Raw genomic sequence first — 21,250 nt, 5'->3', positions numbered from 1 at the left:
AGCTCTTCTGGAAACCACACCCACGATCACCAAAGCTAAAAATAAATAGAGAGAGGCACCAAGGAAGAGAGCTAAACAAAGGCCTGTGGCAGGAATCCCACCCACCAGACTTCAATATCCGCAGGACTGAATCCAGGCTACCATGGGAATGCTTTAAGAGTATTTTTGTCACCACACAATTTGTTGACTCATATGTAAAATTTATATTCATTCACTTATTAAACACTGTGTACTATGAATAAGGCACTATGAAAATGAGAGGCAAAGACCCTTTCCTCTTGAAGACTTGCATATTTATGTTACCTAAACAAAAGTCTAATTATATCCATTTTTCCACTGCCTAAAAGATTTGTTGCTGTAAATCAAGCCATGTAAATTCCCATAGTTAGGTCTTAGAGGAGATGAGCCATAAAAGAAAATTTCAGAATGACACCTGCCTTCCTTCACATCAACCAATTCCAACAACATACTCCTATTTACCCTTTCTTCTGTAGGCAGTAAAGAATCAGTGTGAGCCTGGAAAGTGTTGCCAAGTGGTTAGAGTGTGGGCCCCGTGTGCGGAAGGGTCGTGAGTTCGACTCCCAGCCATGGGCACATACCTGGGTTGCAGGTTATCTACCAGGAAAATTTCTAGGTCTTCCATTAAAAAATATTTTAATTTACATATTCAAATTATGTTCAACTGTTAAAAGACCTATTTGAGATTAAAGAAATCTTTTCCATTGTTGGTAAAGCTGGGCTTTATTGGGAGGAATGTCTAAAACACAATTTAAAGTCCTGATAACTTTATTGATCTTAGTCTATTTTAATAGGTCTTAGTCTATTTTATTTTTATTACTATTTCATCATATGGTTTGTGTCCTGAATTTCTTTTAAAATATTTTTATTAATTTTTTTAGAGAGAGGAAGGGAGAGGGAGATAGAGAAACATCAGCTGCCTCCTGCAAGCCTACTACCAGGGCTCAAGCCTGAAACCCAGGCATGTACCCTGACCTGGAATCAAATCCAAAACCTTTCTGTGCATGGAACAGTGACCAACCAACTGAGCTGCATCGCCCAGGGCTGTCCTTAATTTCATTTCAATGTCCCACCACCTGAGGAATATAAACTCTAGCAACATGCATATATTAAGAAAAAGTCCATAAAGCAATTGGTAAAATTTTTGTTTAAAAGTAGTTAATTAAGACCTTCTACAGGCAGAGTAACAACTTGATAAAAAAGAGTATGATAAAAATAGATCAGTTCTAAAAAAGTAAAATAGAAACTGTCATTAACTCTGAAATTAAAGCAGCAAAACAGAAACAACCTCCTGGCCAATTTGCCTAACTCACTAGCCCTGTTTCCTCATCCCCAGATGCAGTTCTGTGGAAACAGTCAAGATTGTTAATTGGGAACATGATACTACATTCTCCTGCTTTCCTCTCATCTCACTGAGCACACTTCTTACTCTCCTTAGTAATGTCCCCTCTTCATCCTCCCTGCCTCTAAATGCTGGCTTGTCTCCAGGACTCAATCCTTGAGCCTCTTTTCTATCTTCTCTCACTCCCTGGGTGATGTTACCCAATATCATGGTGTTATATCTAAATACTAGTGGCCCAGTGCACAAAATTTGTGCATGGGACGGGGGGGTGGGGGGGTCCCTCAGCCTGGCCTGCACCCTCTCCAATCTGGGACCCCTTGGGTGATGTCCGACTGCCAGTTTAGGCTCGATCGCAGTGGGATCGGGCCTAAACCAGCAGTTGGACATCCCTCTCGTATCTGGGACCTCTGGCTCCTAACCGCTCACCTGCCTGCCTACCCGATCACCCCTAACCATTCTGCCTGCCGGCCTGCTCATCCCCAACTGCGCCCCCCCCCCCGCCGGCCTTCTCACCCCCAACTGCCCCTCCCCCGCCCCACCAGCCTCATGGCCCCCAACTGCCCTCCCCCGCTGGTCTCCCGGAAGGTCTCCTGGTCTAATTAGCATATTACCCTTTTATTAGTATAGATAAATTTAGACCCCTGAAAGATGTCTTTGCCGGCTTGATTATCTCCATTTGAAGGTGCTGTTTCCTCTGCCTGTAATGCTGTTTTCCAAGAAAATCCCTGTGGCTTGCTTCCTTGAATCCTTCAGGGTTCTTGTCAAATGCCAAGTTATCAGTAAGGCCTTCTGTACCACCTTATTTAAAATTGCAACCCCACCAACCCCACCATTCTGCTGGCACTAGCCTAGTCTTGTGTCTCTGCTTTATTTTTCCTCATAGCAAGCATTAACATCTGGCAAACTATATATTTTCATTATTTTTTACACTAGAATGTAAGCACTATAATGGCAAGGACTTTTGACTGCTTTGTTCACAGCTGTCTCCCATACCTAGGACACACCTAGAAAAAAATCTACACCTAAAGGCTTTCAAAATCCTTTCATTCAACTATTTGTTGATACTGCAATGTTATCAGGCAAAACTGTTACTTCAAAACACCAAGCATTATAAGGAACAGAAACCTCAATTACCCACACTTATGCATAGTATTGCAAAAGCAAAAGCCAGTTTGTGTCTGAAAATGAATTAAAATTATTTTTTTACTGTTTAATTTTGTGGAAGTCTTAGCACTATGCCTGAAGAGTCCCAAGCCACACCTACAGGTGTTGTTTTAGCTTTACTAGGCATACAGACTTGAGACAGAGGAAGAAAAAAAAATTACAGGCTTTTTCCTTTTATCAGTCACCACTGACAGAAGGCCTCCAAGTGACCTTGCGCCACAAACGTTTAGTATGTTTAGGAAAGAAGGGATTCTAGAAAATAAAATAATCCTTCCACCAATCCCAAAAGAGGACTCTCTCCGAATACCTCTGCAGACATTTTTTTTTCTAACTTTGTATCCCTGAACAAAGACATTTTTAGAATGTACCTGAAATCTTGGTTGAAGTAACAACATGATTACCTAATTATACATACAGAAAAACTGGTACTCATCCTCTTTTTAAAAAAAAAAAATTTAACTAAAACTAGAGTGTTTGTTGAAAACGTTTTGCTGTGAAAATGACTTTAAAAGATGCTCACTTTGCTAAGACGTGGGTTGACGGGTACTGTATCTTAAGGCTGAACAGTTTTGTTTACTATTGTTTATTATTTAGTGTATTATTATTCCTGGCTCCCACCCACCCAAAAAGGAAAACAGAACACACACACACACACACACACACACACAACGCGCGCAACACACTGGAATGCAATATCCAAAGGAAGCTGCTCGAAAGGCTATGACCTAAGTGTTTAACATTGACACAGATAAAGTTCAGGCGGTAGATGTCACTTGTCTCATCCATTAAAAAAAAAAAAAAATCAAGCTTCAGATCCAAGAAAGCAAGCAGAAAGAAAGAGGCGTGAAAAATGAAGTCAGTCGCCTCTCCCCAGCCTCCTCTCGACACTGCGCTCCGGTTACCCCCCTCCCCACCCACCCACCATCCATCCTTTAAGGGCGCCTTTTCCCAGCGTCAGTTCCCCAGCTCAGCCCCGCACTGCGCCATCCAAAGAGTCAAGAGGAGGCACCGGAGCCCGTTCCAGGGAAACCCAGGCGGCAGCACACGGTGCGCCCGGCACAGGGGGAAACATCCAACTCCTGAAAGTCGGGAGCGGGATGCGCAGTGTCAACAGAGCGTCGTGCCGGCCCCGAGCGTTCAAAGGTCCTCGCCAGCTCCGTGACTGCCAAATCGACAGGACTGCAGAAGGTGGCTGGCCGTCATCGCGGAACCGGGAACGGTCTGGGAGGAAGTCCAAACAGCCTCCCGCCGGCGCTCGCCCGGAGCCCAGCCAGCTCCCACGCCCCCTCCCCCAGGGGGGCCGAGCGCCGCGTCACGTGCCGGGGCTGAAACTTCGCGGCCCGGCGCGGAGGGTGGGAAGGGGAGACGCGGGATCGCAGCGAGGCCGGGGAGTCGCCGTGCCCGGTGACTCACTGGCCGCCTCCGCTGGCAGCTGCGGGCGAGGGGACCGGCGTGCGGGTACGAGCAGTGCCCTCCCGGCCACCTTCGCCCCGGCCCCGGCCCCCGCGCCCCGCAGACAAGCCCGCGGGCTCAGGAACGCACCCTGCACGCGAAATAAATAACCCTGTCAGTAAATCGCCGCCCGAGCGCCCGTCCGGCCGGGAAGCGGGAGCTGCCGGCATCTGACTTTGTCTGGAGCCCGCACCCCGCCTCCCGCGCGTCCCCCGCGTCCCCCGCGGCGCCGCCACCGCCTGGCCTTACCCGCCAGCTCGTCGGGCTCCAGCCCGCTGTCCGCGTCGATCCCGCACAGCACGAAGTAGTGCGCGAAGCGGCAGGCAGCCGGGGAGGAGCCCGGGCCGGGCGCTGCGCCGCTCCCGCTCATCCCGGCCCCGCTGCGCCCGCCGCCGCCGCTCGTAGGCTCGCTGCCGCTCGGGCTGAGGTCTCCGCGCGCCTGTCCTAGGGCGACACCGGCGCGCCCATGACCGCGCAGCCGCCGCTCGTCACCGCAGCCTCGCACCGCAGCCTCGCTCGTCACCGCAGCCGGAGCAGCGCCGGGTCGGTCCCGATGCCGATGCCGATGCCGATGCCGAAGCCGGTCCGGGTGGGGGAGGGGCGCGCAGGGGGAGTGTCCGCGGGAGAGGCTCGCTCCGCTGCAGCCGCGCTGGCCAGCCCGGAGCCCGGCGTCTGGCGCCCGTAGGTCAGCTGAGCGGCGCTCCCGCGGTGGGAGCGCGAGGAGGGCGGGCGCCCGGGCCGGCGCGTGGGGTTGGCGGAGGGAGACGGGGGAGGGCGCGCGCGAGGAGCACGCGTTTGGGCCGTGCGCGCACGCGCCCCGCGGGCTCCGGGAAAGCGCAGGGGGCGGGCGGGGTGCGTGCTGCCAGCCGGGCTTGCGGCGCGGGGGGCGACCACACACACACACACACACACACACACACACTCACTAGCGCCTCCTGCGCTCCGCCCACCAACAGCGTAGGGTTAGCCCGAGCGCGGGATTCTGCCTTCTCATTTTTTAATGCAGCTTTGGGCAAGGAGAGGAGCCACTCTGAGATCATTGCCCCACAATGGTCTGGACCATCAGCATCTTTGAAACAGTGACATGGGCAGACGCCTATCTCAAGTTAAGATGCTCGTCCTGAATCCCCCTCACCCTCATTCGCAAGCCATCCTTTCTCAGGGAATTGGTGAAGCTCTGCGGGAGGTTGGGGGCGGGGCGGGGGGGGCGGACAACTCAATAGCCACAAAGCATTGAGATTTCTCAAAGAACTACAGTTGCCAACTTCTTCTCCCCCCCCCCCCCCCCCCCAAATTCCCTAACCTATCCTGCCATTTTCCAGGTCAGGGTAGAATAGCCTAGGCGCTCCAGTTTCCCTGCTCTGCACTCATTTCATATTATCGGCTCTCATTGCAGGTACAATGGGAGACTGATAAGGCAACAGGAATTCGACCCTGAACTCCGCTCCTCACGCGGCCATGGCTTTCTATCTTGCTCTTTCCTCTGATTATCCATTCTTCAGAAGGAGCTCGTCAACCAGTTCTTACTCTTTAAAAGGTGAAAAACTGAATGGATATCATCTCCACATTGTCATCTCTTCTTTCAGGATTTGGGTGTAAGGTGGGGTGGGGTGGGGGGTACCATGAACACACAAGCAAACCTTCCAGAGAAGTGGACTGAGGACAAACCTGTTATTTGACCGAATAATGTTCTCCCTGAAAAATACCATCATTTACTGTAGCTTCTATCCTCATTTCTCTCTCTTCAATTCGAAATGTAAGAAAAATCAGGAAATCAGGGTGAGCCAGCCTGGATAATTGACCTTTATCGTCTATTGCACTCTGCCCTTTCCCTTCAAAACACCTGTAATGACTTTTCCTGTGTGTCTTCTTAGCTGGGTTGTAAGCGTCACAGAGCAGGAGTCATGCTCTCTGCTTCCTCATGTTTCTAACATCTAGCAGAACCCTGGTCCCACAGAGCCCCTCAACTTGTACTTATTGAATGAATGGTAGAAGGGTGGTTATCTACTAGTGCCATGCTACTGGGAAAATACACAAACTTTAATATCTGTAACTTATTAATGAACACATGCTAATTGGTTATGCAATTACTGCTTTTCCTCATATAGAGGGCACTAAAATGTATAAAGCAAATTCACTAATAAGAAGGGGAGGGAGTGCTCTGGTCAGGTAGCTCAGTTGGTTAGAGCATTGTCCAGATACACCAAGGTTGCAGGTTTGATCCCTGGTCAGGGCACATAAAAGGATCACCAATGAATGGATAACTGAATGGAACAACAAAACAATGTTTCTCTCTTCCTTCCTCTCTCTCTAAAATCAACAAATAAAAAATAAATAAAATAAGAAGGGGAGCCCTAGCTGGTTTTGCTTAGTGGTTAGAGCATCAGCCCACGGACTGAAGGGTCTCGGGTTCGATTTCCGTCAAGGGCATGTACCTCAGTTGCAGACTCCATCCCCAGCCCTGGCTTGAGGCTCGTACAGGAGGCAACCAATTGATGTGTCTCTCTCACATCAGTATTTCTCTCTGTGTGTCTCTCCCCCTCCCTTCCACTCTCTAAAAAAAAAAAAAATCAATGGAAACACACACACACACAAAAAGGATTGAAGAAGAAGGGGAGGGAGTGACGGAGGTATATGTGTTTCTCCTATTTTTGTTATAGCTTCTTACAGAATGTTTGTTAAATTCTAGACTAATCAAACAAAGAACAACAAAAAACTAATTTGCTGTTTTCACTAGCCAAGAGATATGTTACTCTTTGTTCATTTGAAAAGTAACTGACTTATGAGCTTGAAAGCCCAAGTTACTGTTTTTAAGATGATGAACTAGAACGAAGCCCAAACAAACGGAATGTATTGAAATCTGACCTATAAATCTCATTAAAATAGACAAAATCTTTCCTAAAGATTTCAAGAAGACAGTCACACATTGCAGGATTTCACACTAATTTGAAAATATCTGCGTACGTTTCTAATTATCACTTCAAAATAACACTGTGTAGGTATAATCTGCAGTAAACTGCAATGAACAGTTGAAAGAATAATCAAGAATTAACTACACATCATTGCACACATGTTTTCCTCCAAAATAATGACAGAGATAAATTAGTGTAGTGAACACAAATGACTTGAAATAAATCTCCCAAAATATTTAAATTGTATTGAGGAGGAGAGAGATCATATCCTGTTCCCACGTTAAGACAACCCTTGTCAACCCCAGTCTTCAGCTCCACTGTGCCATCCACACATGCACACAAACAGGAGAAAAGGGCTCGCTAAAGTAACTCTTCAGAGCCCCGGACATTCATGGGACCACACTTTCCTTGTAGTCAGCCACCTTGAGCCACCAGATTAGCAGTGCTATCAATTTCTACTCTTCTGTTTCCCGTAGGCAGCGGCTGATGGTAGAGCTCAGCTAGTCCAAGTGGAAGTCATGCCCTCCATCTGCGGTTTTACTGCAGTCCTTCAAGGGTAGCAGATCGCTGCCCAGATGCTTGGAGCGTTGTCTTGCATTCTGCTGTTGCTCCTTGTGCATTTGCTGCCTGAATTGAGAATTCATTGCAGTGGAGGCAATAATCCCAACTTTAACCTCTAAATAACACAAAACATGCCAAATAATCACAATTCCAATTGAAGAAAATCTTGAGTGATATTTTCTTCTGCCAGGGTTTTAACTTTCTGGGAAAATCTTATCACAATAAAAAGTTATTTGGAAAATCAATAATCATATTCCCTTATCATAGTTTCAGAAAAAGGGTCAGTTTATGCCAAGAACAGTTTGGTACAAAACAGATGACTCACAATTTCACATAAATCTGTTTCTACCTTATACAATAAATCCAACATTATCTACCCAAAAATCTCCTGTATAAGTCATTGTGTTATGCTTTGAGCACCTGAAACTAATAAGATATGATCCCTCTTCTTCAGGAATTTGTAGTTTAGTAGGAAGAAAAATACTTTTCAGAAATAATTAAAATACCATAAAGAGATGATAAAAATAAAATGTGGTATATTCCACATGACAAGTTCAGAAAGTGATATGGGATTCAGTGAGCAGAAACGTGAAATCTTGTTAAGAAATCCAGTTAAATATTATGAAAGTGCTAATATTTGTGATGGGCCTTACAAGAGGAGTAAGATTTTGTCAGGTTGATATGGAAAGGAAGACATTCCAGGCACAGAAATAACTGGGGTATAAAAAGTGTGTAGAGAACAGTAGTTCAGTTGGAGCCAGATCATGAAAGGCCTTGAATGCCAGGTAAGTAGGGTTGACTCACTTTCTTATACTCTTACTAGAGGCCCGGTGCACAAAATTCATGCAGTGTGTGTGTGGGGGGGGGGGGGGACCCCTCAGCCCGGCCTGCACCCTCTCGTAATCCAGGACCCCTCGGGGGATGTCCGACTGCCAGTTTAGGCCCGATGCAGGATCCAGCCTAAACTGGCAGTTGGACAGCCCTCTCGAAATCCGGGACTGCTGGCTCCTAACCACTCACCTGCCTGCCTGCCTGATTGCCACTAACCCCTCACCTGCCTGCCTGATTGCCCCTAACTGATCGCCTGCCTGCCTCATCGCCCCTAACCACTCTGCATGCCTACCTCATTGCCCCTAACTGCTCTCCCCTAACTGCCTCTGCCTGCATGCTTCATCACCCCTAACCACTCTGCCTGCCTGCCTGCCTGATGGCACCTAAGCACCTCTGCCTCGGCCCCCACCACCATAGCTTCATCCAGAAGGACATCCAGAATATCGTTCAGCTGTCCGGTCCAATTACCCTTTTATTATCATAGGTACCTACCTTGCTGGTGCCTGGAAAGCTAGTCTTAGCTAGCTTTGAGTGTGTTTAACACAGAATATTTGAGATCAGCTAAGCCAGCCCTTCATTTTACAAATAAATATCTAAGTCTCACAGAACTTTGGTGACACACAAGTTATTAGTGAACCAGGAGCAAAGAAAATGACTGGATAATAGGACATTTTAAAGACCCTTTCAGTTCTAATGTCTATAAACCTATGAAATCTCTTTACTTGGCTTGACTAATCTTTCCTCTATATGCTGCTTATAGCTTCAGAGATTAATTTTAGATTTGATTTTTTTCTTTGTATAATGAAAAAATTTCAAATATACAAAAAGACTAAAATAACAAGCACCTACATACCCATCACCTAATTTTAATATTAACATTTTGCCATTTTTGTTTTATCTATTTGTTTTTTACTTAAGTATTTGAAAGTAAATAAGGCGTAACATTCATCAACATTTTTTAAAACAATATTTAAAAACTGTCTTAAAAAAACTTCTTTTTCTCCTATTGGTAAATTGTATTTTGTGTTCAAAACTCTTAATATTACAATGTTTGCAATACATATATCTGACAAGAAACTTTTCTACAGAATATTTAAAGAACTCTTACAACTCAATAAGACAACCCCATTTTTAAATGGGCAAAATATTTGAACAAACACTTCACAAATGAAAATTTTCAAATGACCAAGAAGCACAGGAAACGATGCCCAACATCAGTCACTGATTCAACAGATAAAGATCGGGGATGACTAAATCACATCAGGGATGACAAAATCACCAAAGGATACCACTTCCTGTGCTCAGGACGGCTGGAATTTAGACCGATAGTATCAAGTGTTGGGGAAGATGTATATATTGCTAGTTGGAATGCAGTGATACAACTTGGAAAGCAATTTGGTAGTTTCTTATAAAGTTACCATATGTCCAGGCAAATTCCACTTGTATGCTTTTTCCCAAGAGAAACTGAAACATATGACCACGAAAAGACTTGTTCCCACAAATGTTCATAGCAGTTTTGTTCATAATCCCAAACCAGAAGTCACCTATGCTAGTTATCAAGTTATTGTCTCGCAGATTCAAATCCACCTTTCTTTGCCCTGCTTTGTGATGCCGGAGCTGGAGCCTGTAAGCATGTCTTCTCTGCCCACTGGCACAATGTCAGGCCTTGTCAGATTGAGGATCCTGCAGGAACGCTACCAGGTGATATCAGCAGGAAGGCATTTCCCTTCTGGGTTCCAGTCCTCCCATATTTTTACTCAGCCCAGGGACTAACACTTGGTAGCACTCCCCTCCACAGCCCTCACTGGCCAGTTCCAGCCACAGTCTCAGGCCTTGTCCCCCCACACCCCTCCCCCTCCTCCACCCCCCCCCCCCCACCCGCCGGCCCAGGCTGCTACCAGAGACCAGCTCCAAGCTGCCCGTATTACCTAGGAACCCTGGGCCACCTATGGGCCAGGTCCAGCCTGTATCCTTTGGCAAGTTTCTTCATCACAGACAAACAGCTGTGCATTCCTGTGGCAGCCATGCTTTTTTCAAAGAGGTCTGCACCAAAGCCTGTGAGGGGCAGGGCATCCTCCCCTAAGTCCTTGGCTCCTTCAGCGTTCACTCTCCCTCATCCTACTTGCTACTTCTAGATCCTCTTTTACCCCTTAAGTCATTAACCACCTTTCACTAATTACTGGTTCTATTAAATTTTCCTGTTCAAATGAATGGTTTCTGTCTCCTGATATATAACCTAGATGTCCATCCCCAGGTAAATGAATAAATTTTTCTGCTTATGCCCTAGAATACTACTCAGCAGTAAAGAAGAATGAACTTCTGATACATTCAACCAGGTGATGACTGTGTCAAAAAATAGGCTGAACAAGAAGATGCTGGATGCAAAAGAGTCCATAGTGTGTTATTCCATTTATGTGAAGTTCCAGAGCAGGCAGAAAGCAGAGCAGTGGCAGCCTGGGGCTGCGGAGGGGGAGGGAATCGACTACGAAAGTGAACTCTCTGGAGTATGAAAAAATGTAATGTCTTAATTATGGTGGTGATATCACAGGTACTCACATTTGTCAAAACCCATTCAATTACGTTCATAGAATGGGTGCATTTTAATATCTGTAAATTATAGCTCAATGAAATCTACTTAGAAAGAAAAAAAGCAAAAATTATGTCAATTTTTAATGGCATTTTATGTTTCAAAACTTTATAATTCCTAAAATTCTACTCATTTTGGTTGATTGACAGAACTGATTCAAATTCTTATTTTAAAAAGCTTGTTCCATCTTCATTTTCTCAGCTGGCATGTTTTGAGGCAGTTTGGTCTGCGTGCAAGGTCACACTGCCTGGGTTCAAATCTCTCTTCTTACCCATAAGACCGTCTGCTTAATGTGACTAAGCTTTAAGCTCCTTATTTGTACAATGGGGATCACACTAGGGCAGTGGTCTGCAAACCGCGGCTCTCGAGCCACATGCGGCTCTTTGGCCCCTTGAGTGTGGCTCTTCTACAATATACCACGTGCTGGCGTGCACGTACAGTGCGATTGAAACTTCGTGGCCCATACACAGAAGTCGGTTTTCGGAAAGGAGATAGACAAAACAAGTATACAAGACGACTGTGGATGGGAGAGTTGGAAGGGGTCGACCTCAGCGAACGTACCTCAATCAGATTGAGGACGTTTTTAGCAAAGGCCAGCTTAGGAGTACCCTAATTAAGTTAACAACAATGTACCTACCTATATAGTTTAAGTTTAAAAAATTTGGCTCTCAAAAGAAATTTCAATCGTTGTACTTGTTGATATTTGGCTCTGTTGACTAATGAGTTTGCCGACCACTGCACTAGGGTCATTGTGAAGTTCAAAGGAGACAGGACAGATAATGTGCTCAGCATAGTGCCTGGCATACAGCAAGCATAGAATACATGAAAGGTATCGTTTCTAGGAGCCCAGCATTGAGCTAAATAGTTTTTGCATACAATATCTCATTATTTGACTCTTAGCAGAAATTATGGGATCAGAAAACCAGTGCTTGGATATTACTATAAATATTTGAAATTCTTAATGAAAATTCCAAAAGGTCCATGCTTCTTGGGTAGCACCTCAGAATACAGCAGGGCATGGTCAATTATAATCACACAGGGCCAGTGGGGCTATCAAACCTTAGCCCTAGACCCACTCAATACAGTGTGACAGACTGGGAAGTGGGGGTGAGGATAACCCAGAATGTGTGCTGGTGCCAATAGCAGAGGTTATATTTGGGGGTCAAATTTGGCATCTGAGGTGGGCCACAATCTCTAGAACAGTGGTTCTCAACCTTCCTGATGCCTCGACCCTTTAATACAGTTCCTCATGTTGTGGTGACCCCCAACCATAAAATTATTTTCGTTGCTACTTCATAACTGTAATTTTGCTACTGTTATGAATCGTAATGTAAATATCTGATATGCAGGATGTATTTTCATTGTTACAAACTGAATATAATTAAAGCATAGTGATTAATCACAAAAAAAATATGTAATTATATATGTGTTTTCTGATGGTCTTAGGCGACCCCTGTGAAAGGGTCGTTCAACCCCCAAAGGGGTCGCGACCCACAGGTTGAGAACCGCTGCTCTAGAAGGTATCTAGACGTCCTCAAAAGGGGTCATAAGATTTATTTGTTGCAAAAGGTGGCAGAAGAGAGGATGTAATGCAGGTAGCCTTCAGAAGGCTGGGCAAAGAGTCAGCCTCAGGAAGTCATAGGAGTCACAGCTTCCACAGTTGGATTAAGAAGTGAAGGGTTGTGCCTGGCCAATATGGCTCAATGGTTGAGTGTTGACCCATGAACCAGGAGGTCATGGTTCGATTTCCGGTCAGGGCACATGCCCGGGTTGTGGGCTTGATCCCCAGTAGAGGGTGTGCAGGAGGCAATTGATCAATGATTCTCTCTCATTGATGTTTCTCTCTCTCTCCCTCTCCCTTCCTCACTCTGAAATTACTTTGTTTTTTAAGTGAAGGAGTGAATTGTGTCCTCCCAAAAGATATGTCCCAGACCTAATTCCTGGCACTTGTGAATGTAACCTTATTTGGAAATAGGGTCTCTGCTGATATAATAAAGTTAAATATCTCAAAATGAGGTCCTCTAGATTTAGGATGGGCCCTAAATCCAATCCTGCTGTCCTGATAAGAGAAAGAGAGATTTGAGATACAGAGACACACAGAGGGGAAGGTCATGAGAAGACAGAGGCAGAGATTGGAGTGATGTTCCTACAAGCCAAGGATTGCCAAGAGTTGCCTGCAGACACCAGACGCTAGGAGAGAGCCATGGAATGGAGTCTCCCTCACGGCCCCCAGAAGGAACCAACCCTGCGGACACCTGGATTTGATCTTCTGGCCTCCAGAACTAAGAAAATACCTTCCTGTTCTTTTAAGCCACCAGGTTTGTGGTAATTTGTTGTCCCAGCCCTAGGAAACTGACACAGAGGGAAACTGGCCAGGGCCCTGTCTGAGAAAGGAACTGGAGACCTAGGTAGGTTATCAAAGTTGGACCCAAGATACGTAAGGCTTAGGGCTCATCAAAGGAGTGTGATGTTTGCATATAAGATAGGACCCAATGTCAGTAGCCTAGGCACAATGACAAATTCTAAATAGGAAACACAGGGACTAGATTTGGCAGAAGATCTAGATTTGAAGCAGGAAATGGGGCAAGGAAGTGGCCTGGAAAATCATATTCAGGTCATCTACGTATGGGAAGGAAAAGCCCTAAAGAGGCCAGAACCTGAAACAGTGTTGGGTTTTAAAAGGCCAATAAGCCATTTCTTCTCTCTGTCCAAAGTGAGAGCCAGTTCAGAAGTAAGACAGGACACCAAGAGATGGGGAACAAAATACAGACTCTGCCAATAAAGCTGATTAGAAGAGAGAAATTATTTCAGTGGACATAACGATTTGCTGCATTTCTCCACGTCCCTTCAACCTCCTCTCCCTCACGCCAGCCCCAGCACAGCACACAGAAAGGGATATTTGAGGCTGCAGAACATCCACATTTGTCTTATATTGCTGTCCCATACAAGCTCCAGGTCCAAGGAAAACAGCTGAATCTTCAATACTTACAAACTTTAATAAGAATAGCTTCGTCCATGGAGAAATGAGGATCTTGAATGTCAGACTTTGCCATCCACAGTCAAGGAATGAGTAAGAGGTGAAGGAGGGGCCCAGAGTGCTGCAGTAGGGGGAGTCCCTCTATATGGAAGCACGAGGCAGGAAGAAAGGAAGTCCCTCCCTAAGAGGCAGTGGTTTAATCTGAATCAATTCTCCCCTCCTTCACTGTGCAGCATATATGTTGTTTGACATTGGCCTTACTCCTTGCTCTAGGGTGAAGCTTTGGGAACCTATGTCCCTTGTAAGAGTTAATTGATTTAGGGGTGGACAGTTGTCCTAGACTGGTCTAATTAGTGTGCGGCTCAGGAATTTTGTATTATGCTTGGAGGAAGAAACACCCTCTTCCTACATTGGATATAAACAAGGAAATATATGGTCCTGTGAATTGTTGGTAGCCCTAGAAGGAAAGCCCGGCCAAGAATGAAGTCAATGTGTAGAACAGGACAGAGCCAAGAGAAACTCTAAAAAGCAGATTATATCATAAACTCTGACCAAGGCACACAAGAAGCCTGCTGATATCTAGAATTTGTCAGTTAATGTGAGCCAATACATTCCATTTATTGTTTCAGCCAGTTGGAGTTATCTTTTTTTTACTTGATACTGAAAGTACACCTCTAGTTTAAGGAGGTTGAACTCTAAATTCCCTTTCACATAACAAAATATATTCTAAATCTAAAAGGAAAGAAATATATAATTCCATATTCTAGAAAAAAAATCCCAGAGCTATCTCTTTTTAAGGAGATGACAATGACATGCCACTAGGGCCTCAGGCAGCCAAGGCAGGCTCCCCTCCGGGAATCAGGGCCAATGACTTCTGTAGAAGTCATTTTCCTGGTTGGCTGGGTTCCTTCTCACCAAACCAAAATCAGCAATGTGAGAATAGCTATTAAAATGCAGCTTTTCCCCCTGACCGGTTTGGCTCAGTGGAGAGAGCGTTGGTCCGAGGACTGAAGGGTCCCGGGTTCGATTCCGGCCAAGGGCATGTACCTTGGTTGCAGGCTCGATCCCCAGTAGGGAGTGTGCAGGAGGCAGCTGATCGATGTTTCTAACTCTCTATCCCACTCCCTTCCTCACTGTAAAAATCAATTATATACACACACACACACACACATATATATATATATATATATTTTTTTTTAAATGCAGCTTTTCTATAAGAATTTAGAACACTCATACCCTTTGATTTGTCAGTTCTACATCTCAGAATCTCTCTTATGGAAATACACAAGTGAGGGATATGTGTACAGTGATTTCCCTGAAACATTGTTCATGATATTTAGAAAGTGGTGACAATCTTATTTCTACCAAGAAGAAACAGTTGTATAAATTCTGGTATATCTATGCAATGCAATGGTAAGAATGAGGAGGCATTGATGGAAAAAAATGTATCTAATATAGTTGAATAGAAAAGTCAAGAAAGGCCCTAGCTGGTATGGCTCAGTGCATAGATAGTCGAACTGAAGGATCCCAGGTTTGTGTCCGATCAAGGGCACATGCCCGGGTGATGGGCTCGATCTCCAGTAGGAGGAGTGCAAGAGGCAAACATCTCTCATTGATGTTTCTATCGCTCTCTCCCTCTCCCTATCTCTCTGAAATCAATAAAAATACATTTTTTAAAAAGTCAAGAAAGAAAAACCTATAATATGATTCTATTGTTTGTGTTTTAAAAAAGTATATACATATGTTTGTGCTTAAAAATGAAAGGCTTCTACTTTTTATTTTTCATATTTCTGTATTTTAAAAAATTTGTACAATGGGCATCTATTACTTTTTGTAATTCAAAGCTTTTCTTTTTAAGTGTGTATTTTCCTTTGAGAAAAGACTATTAACTTTGTGAATTATGGTTATTATATAAATATTATATAAATAACTCAAACTTGTGACTATTTTATTGATTTACTAGAGGGCCAGTGCACGAATCCGTGCACAGGTGGGGTCCCTCAGCCTGGCCAGCGATCAGGGCCCATTGGGGCTGGACCGGCTGTGGGGAGGGGCAGCAGGAGGGGTCCGGCCAACTGGGGGGGGAGGGGCCAAGGGAGGCCGACCTGGGGGAGGGGCTGTAGGAGGTTGCCTGTGGGAGTGCACTGACCACCAGTGGGAAGCTCCTGCATTGAGCATCTCCCCTCTGGTGGTCAGTGCGAATCATAGAGAATGGTCAACCGGTCATTCCAGTCGTTCCAGTCATTTGGTCGTACCAGTCGCTTAGGCTTTTATATATGTAGATTCTTGACATTAATTCAAATGACTATACATATATTCATATATGCATATGTACACATACACACATGATCATTCATTATTTAACAATTCTTATTGTGTGCCTGCTATATGTCAGGCAGTGTTCTAGGCATATGTCAGTGACTAAAAGTCCTATAGATAAATTGTGTTGCATATTTATAGAGCTCCAAGTAGTCTCAAAAAAGAAGTAACTATAAATATTGAGATGGAGCCAAATATATATGTTTATGTATGTATAATTTTCAAACATCAAAAACATTTAATTTGGCTAGTCAGTGATGAACTTGATTTCATGTCATAAATTTGTATCTTTCTCAATTTCATCCAAAAACCTTATGGTTGAAAGCACTGAATTGGATAGCCAACTAAATAAAACTATCAATCTTCATCTGAGTATATTCTGTATGCAGCATCCTTTTTAAAAAAAAAAAAAATTATTTCAGAGAGGAATGGAGAGGAAGAGAGAGAGATAGAAAAATCAATGATGAGAGAGAATCATCGATCAGCTGCCTCCTGCATGCCCCACACTGGGGTTCGAGCTCACAACCCGGCATGTGCCCTAACCAGGAGTTGAGCCATGTGTGACTTCCTGATTCATAGGTCAACGCTCAACCCTTGAACCACACTGGCTGGGCAACGCCGCATCTTTAGACCTTAGCCACATGGCAGAATTTGAACCTGAATTCTCAGTTTTAGAAAAATTAATATCAGATTCTAACAATCTTTTAAAAATGCCTAACACCTCCTTTAAATCACAGAAATCTTACTCATTTATTCTCTCCCACTCTGATTCAGAGGCACCTGTCATTAGCCTTACACAAGTTAGTATTGCAGTGCTAATTAATTCAGGTGTGTAAACCTCTTCTCCCCAGCTTGTGCAGCTGAGAGCTCCTGGAAGTCAGAATCTGTTTCCCTCTTCCTTTACATTCCCACATCACGCGGTTTACTTTCTCAGAAAATTGATCGAGTAAATGAATCCCTCCGCTTCCTCAACAAAGAGCTTTCATTTAAACTAAAAATAGTGCACAGATCCTCTGTGCTTTTCAGGCATAATCGATAATACCATTCATGAGGCAATTATTTTAAGTTTAGCCATTTAGATGTAATCCCATTATTAAATTAGGCTTGAACTCGTCAAAGGAAATTTTAGGATATTTATTCATCTTAGCTCTCTTCTAAGCAACTATCTCTCAAGTTTATACGATCATTCATTATGTAACAATTCTTATTGTATGCCTGCAATATCCCTCTTTTGGGGGAGCAATTTCAGCTTACATAGTAATTTTTGGAATACACTATGGAAAGTACCTTTTATGTTTTAGGGAAACTATGGACTCTCTCTTTTTTGTTTAAAGAATTCTTCTCCTATGACTATTTCCTTGAACTTCAGAGTCTAACAATAATTAAAGGTAGTAAAAAAAAAAAAATGCTGGGAGAAATGCCAATTTAATTGTACTATGCCGAATAATTGTTTCTAAATTCCAGCTAGCCCATTGTGATTTTTTGGGGGGGGAAGGGCGGGGGGGGGGGGGCAGGAAAAAAATTAATATCAGACTCCAACAATCTTCAAACAAGTAAAAATTATAATCTGGTGGGTGCCTATTTAAAGTAACAGAATCCAAGGCAACACAAGAGGCTTAAATTTAGATGTGCATGTTATTAACTAAGTGTAGGAAAGAACATTATCTAGTAGTGAAGAGCCAGGAGCATGGAACAACCATGTTAAATTTATACTCCCATTTCTTCAAGGTTTGAGATGGATAAAATAACTACGATTCTCTGTATTTAGCTGCTCTGTCCTTAACTCTTAAAGTTAAACTCTTTATCACTTCACAAAATTGTTGACACTCTAGGCTTATAAAACACCAAACTTCTTGTCTCAGTTCAGGCTGCCGTAGCACTAGACCATAGACTAGGTGGCTTAAACAATAGAAATTTACTTCTCACATTTCTGAAGGCTGAAAAGTCCACGACCAAGGGGCCCAGAGATGGGGTGTCTGGTGAGGGCTCTCTTCCTGGTTTGCAGCCAGCCAACCTCTTCTTATGTCCTCACATGGGGCACAGGGGAGGAAGCAGTGAAAAAAATTTTAATAGATACAGTGTGTCCTCCCACACTTTAACAGCTGACAGCTATAGATTCTACTACATTATGAAAAGAAAAGGTATTTTAATAAACACTGTATTCAAAGTGAGTATGTATTTTTTTCAGACACCCTGTAATATATATAATTTATAACTAGAAATGTTAAATATGGTAGGACCACCTTTTCAACATTGTTGGGTAAAAAGTGAATTCTGGAGACTCTTCTAAGGCAAATATGGCCAGATTATAATAAAGAACTAAGCCAATAACAGAATTAAGGTTTTATGCCTCACCCCCAAAAAACAAATTACTAAAAATGGAAAGCTTGCTCAGTTAAAAATGTATATGAACTAGACACTAAAATGCCTGTCTTATCTAGAAATGCACTTTCAAATGTTTCCACTAACTACAGGCAGGCAGTAGCTACACAAAGGTAGCAATTAATGTGACAGCAGTTGAGTGTTGAGACCAAATCAGGGGTAATTATTTACTCTCATTGCTATAATTAGAAACACATGAGGCACACAGAAGCTACTATAAAGGAGGTTATAGATAAATACACACTACTATTTATATTCATCTTGAAATGTACAATTTCACAAAATCCTTTTAAAAAAATTAAATAGCCCTGGTTGGTGTGTCAGTGGTTAGAGCGTCAGCCCTTGCACTGAAGGGTCTTGGGTTCAATTTCCGGTCAAGGGCATGTACCTGTGTTGCAGATTTGGTTCCCCAGCCCTGGTCAGGATGTGTGTGAGAGGCTACCTATAGATCTCTCTCTCTCTCTCTTTCTCTTTCTCCCCCCCTCCCTCCTTCCCATCCACTGTCTCTAAAAAATAATATCCACCCTAACCGGTTTGGCTCAGTGGATAGAGCGTAGGCCTGCGGACTCAAGGGTCCTGGGTTCGATTCCAGTCAAGGGCATGTACCTTGGTTGCGGGCACATCCCCAGTAGGGGGTGTGAAGGAGGCAGCTGATCGATGTTTCTCTCTCATCGATGTTTCTAACTCTCTATCCCTCTCCCTTCCTCTCTGAAAAAAATCAATAAAATATATTTTTTAAAAAATAAAAAATAATATCAATGGGAAAAATATCCTCAGGTGAGGATTAACAAAAACAAAACAAAACAAAAACCTAAAGCAAATGAAATATGAAAAACAATTTATAGCATTGTATCCTGTGTATGCTTTTCTAAACAGTAGCCATAGTCTCCAAACATTGGATAAATATTGAACTCTTTTCTTAAACTTTTGTTATGAAAATTTCCAAACATACAGAAAGTGGAAAGAATAGATTAATGAGTACCTATGCATCTGTTACCTGGATTCAACATTTAGCAACATATGGCCAATCTTGTTTCATTTATAACTCTACTAGAGGCCTGGTGCATGAAATTCATGCACAGGTATGGTCCCTAGGCCCAACCAGCCATCTAGGCTGCTCGGGGCCTTCCAGCTGCCAGCTGGGGCCTTCCTTTGTTCCGTGCCACCCCCTGGTGGTCAAGACACATCATAGCAAGCAATCAAATTCCTGGTCTCCTGGTTCAACTCCCGAGGGGACACTTTGCATATTAGCCTTTTATATGTACAGATTGTCTCCACCCCTCCTTCACACTACATTATTTAAAATAAGCTGTCAGATATTATAACATATCATTTCACCAGAAAATATTGTAGTTTAACTATTTCCATGTACTATTTTGTGTTGAAAGTATGTTAAAATGAATATACCTTTTTTTTTTTAATCCTCACCCAAGAATACTAGTATGTTTTTTTGTTTTGTTTTGTTGATTTTAGAGAAAGAGGAAGGGCGAGGTAGGGGTTGGGGGGAGGGGGGGAGAAACATCAATGTGAGAAAGAAACATTGATTAGCTGCCTCCTTCCTGTAGGCACCCTGACCGGGAATCAAACCCACAACCCTTCGGTGTACAGGGTGAGCTCCAACCAACTGAGCCACATCAGCCAAGGCTAAAATAAATGTATCTTATAAATCACATTCCCACATTTGATAGATTGGTTGGTTGACTGATTGTATCCAAGGACTAGAAACGAAGCAAGTTAATTGTTTGCAAGATAAGAAACAGAGCAAAACTGCAATCCAACCTCTCTGCTTTTGAAAATAATTTCCCTGAATGCAGGATGGACAGAGAACGTTTTGATATTCTCTTTCCTAAAGCCAGGGCTCACTTTCAGCTGGTGTGTACTGCTCTTGTTGCACTGAGTGTGAAAATAGTAAAACTCTTTGTAAACGGTGGGGACTGGTGCTTCCACCCATCTTCTCCCCCCCCCCCCCCCCCCCCGCCCCAAACCCTGGCTGCTCTGGCCCTGGGCTACAGGAGGCCTGGGCTCTGGTGGCCAACTCTGCTGGCACTTTGGCGGGTGCTGCTTGGTGCCCGTTTGGTCCCCTCACCCTGGCTGGCCAGCCTGCCATCCCACAGATAACCGTGTGGCTACTGTGGGGACTGTGGCCTCCACAAGATTCCAAAGTTGATTGCTAAATATTTTAAGTAACACTTTTACCCAAGTCCCTTCATTATTTCCTCTTGTTCGGGAACTTAGGTGAATTTAATTTAGGGCTACTGAGATGAACGGGGACTTCAGTCAGGCCTGGTTTAGATCAGAATCCATTGCCAGTGTTCCAGGCAAACTGTCAGAGGAAATAGTAATAATATCCAACTCAAAAGAAATCACATCTAACTCATTGCATGGTGGAGAGATGGAATGAGACCGTCTTTCAATGTCTAAATGTCTACATTTCTGATGCAGAACTTGGTTTTCTCTACCAATTCTCCTCCTCACACAGTTCTTCCCCTAACAGCTCATGACACCGCCATTCACGCTTGCTGAGGCCCCAAACCAGAAGTCATTCTTGTTTTTTTTCTTTCCCTTATCACTAACATCCAACCCCCCAGCAAAGGGGCCAACATTCAAATATACCTTAAATCCAACCACTTTGTACCACCGCCTAGTTTAGCAATCCTCAGACTTTTCGGTTTTAGGATCCCTTAACACTCTTTGAAACTATTGTG

The 21,250-nt window shown here is 43.9% G+C and overlaps 1 protein-coding gene across 3 annotated transcripts in view; it reads right to left on the bottom strand.

The window, feature by feature from the left end:
* The window catches only part of DENND5B (DENN domain containing 5B), a 169,699-nt gene extending 165,317 nt beyond the window's left edge, over nt 1-4,382 (bottom strand). For 2 of the 3 annotated variants that reach the window (XM_070410479.1, XM_070410480.1), the window contains exon 1: nt 4,226-4,381. In XM_070410479.1, the coding sequence (XP_070266580.1) occupies nt 4,226-4,346 (121 nt within the window). In that variant the 5' untranslated portion in view covers nt 4,347-4,381. Of the gene's footprint in view, nt 1-4,225 lie in introns of all 3 variants that reach the window. The other variant, XM_070410481.1, reaches the window with a different exon arrangement.
* Nucleotides 4,383-21,250: the final 16,868 nt, after the last annotated feature.

Source organism: Myotis yumanensis, unplaced genomic scaffold, assembly GCF_028538775.1.
Source record: "Myotis yumanensis isolate MYYU_CA2020_CCGP unplaced genomic scaffold, mMyoYum1.0.hap1 SCAF_3, whole genome shotgun sequence".
Taxonomy (NCBI): domain Eukaryota; kingdom Metazoa; phylum Chordata; class Mammalia; order Chiroptera; family Vespertilionidae; genus Myotis; species Myotis yumanensis.
Note: the sequence above shows the minus strand (reverse complement) of the source record. Positions and strands in the feature narration are given on the sequence as shown.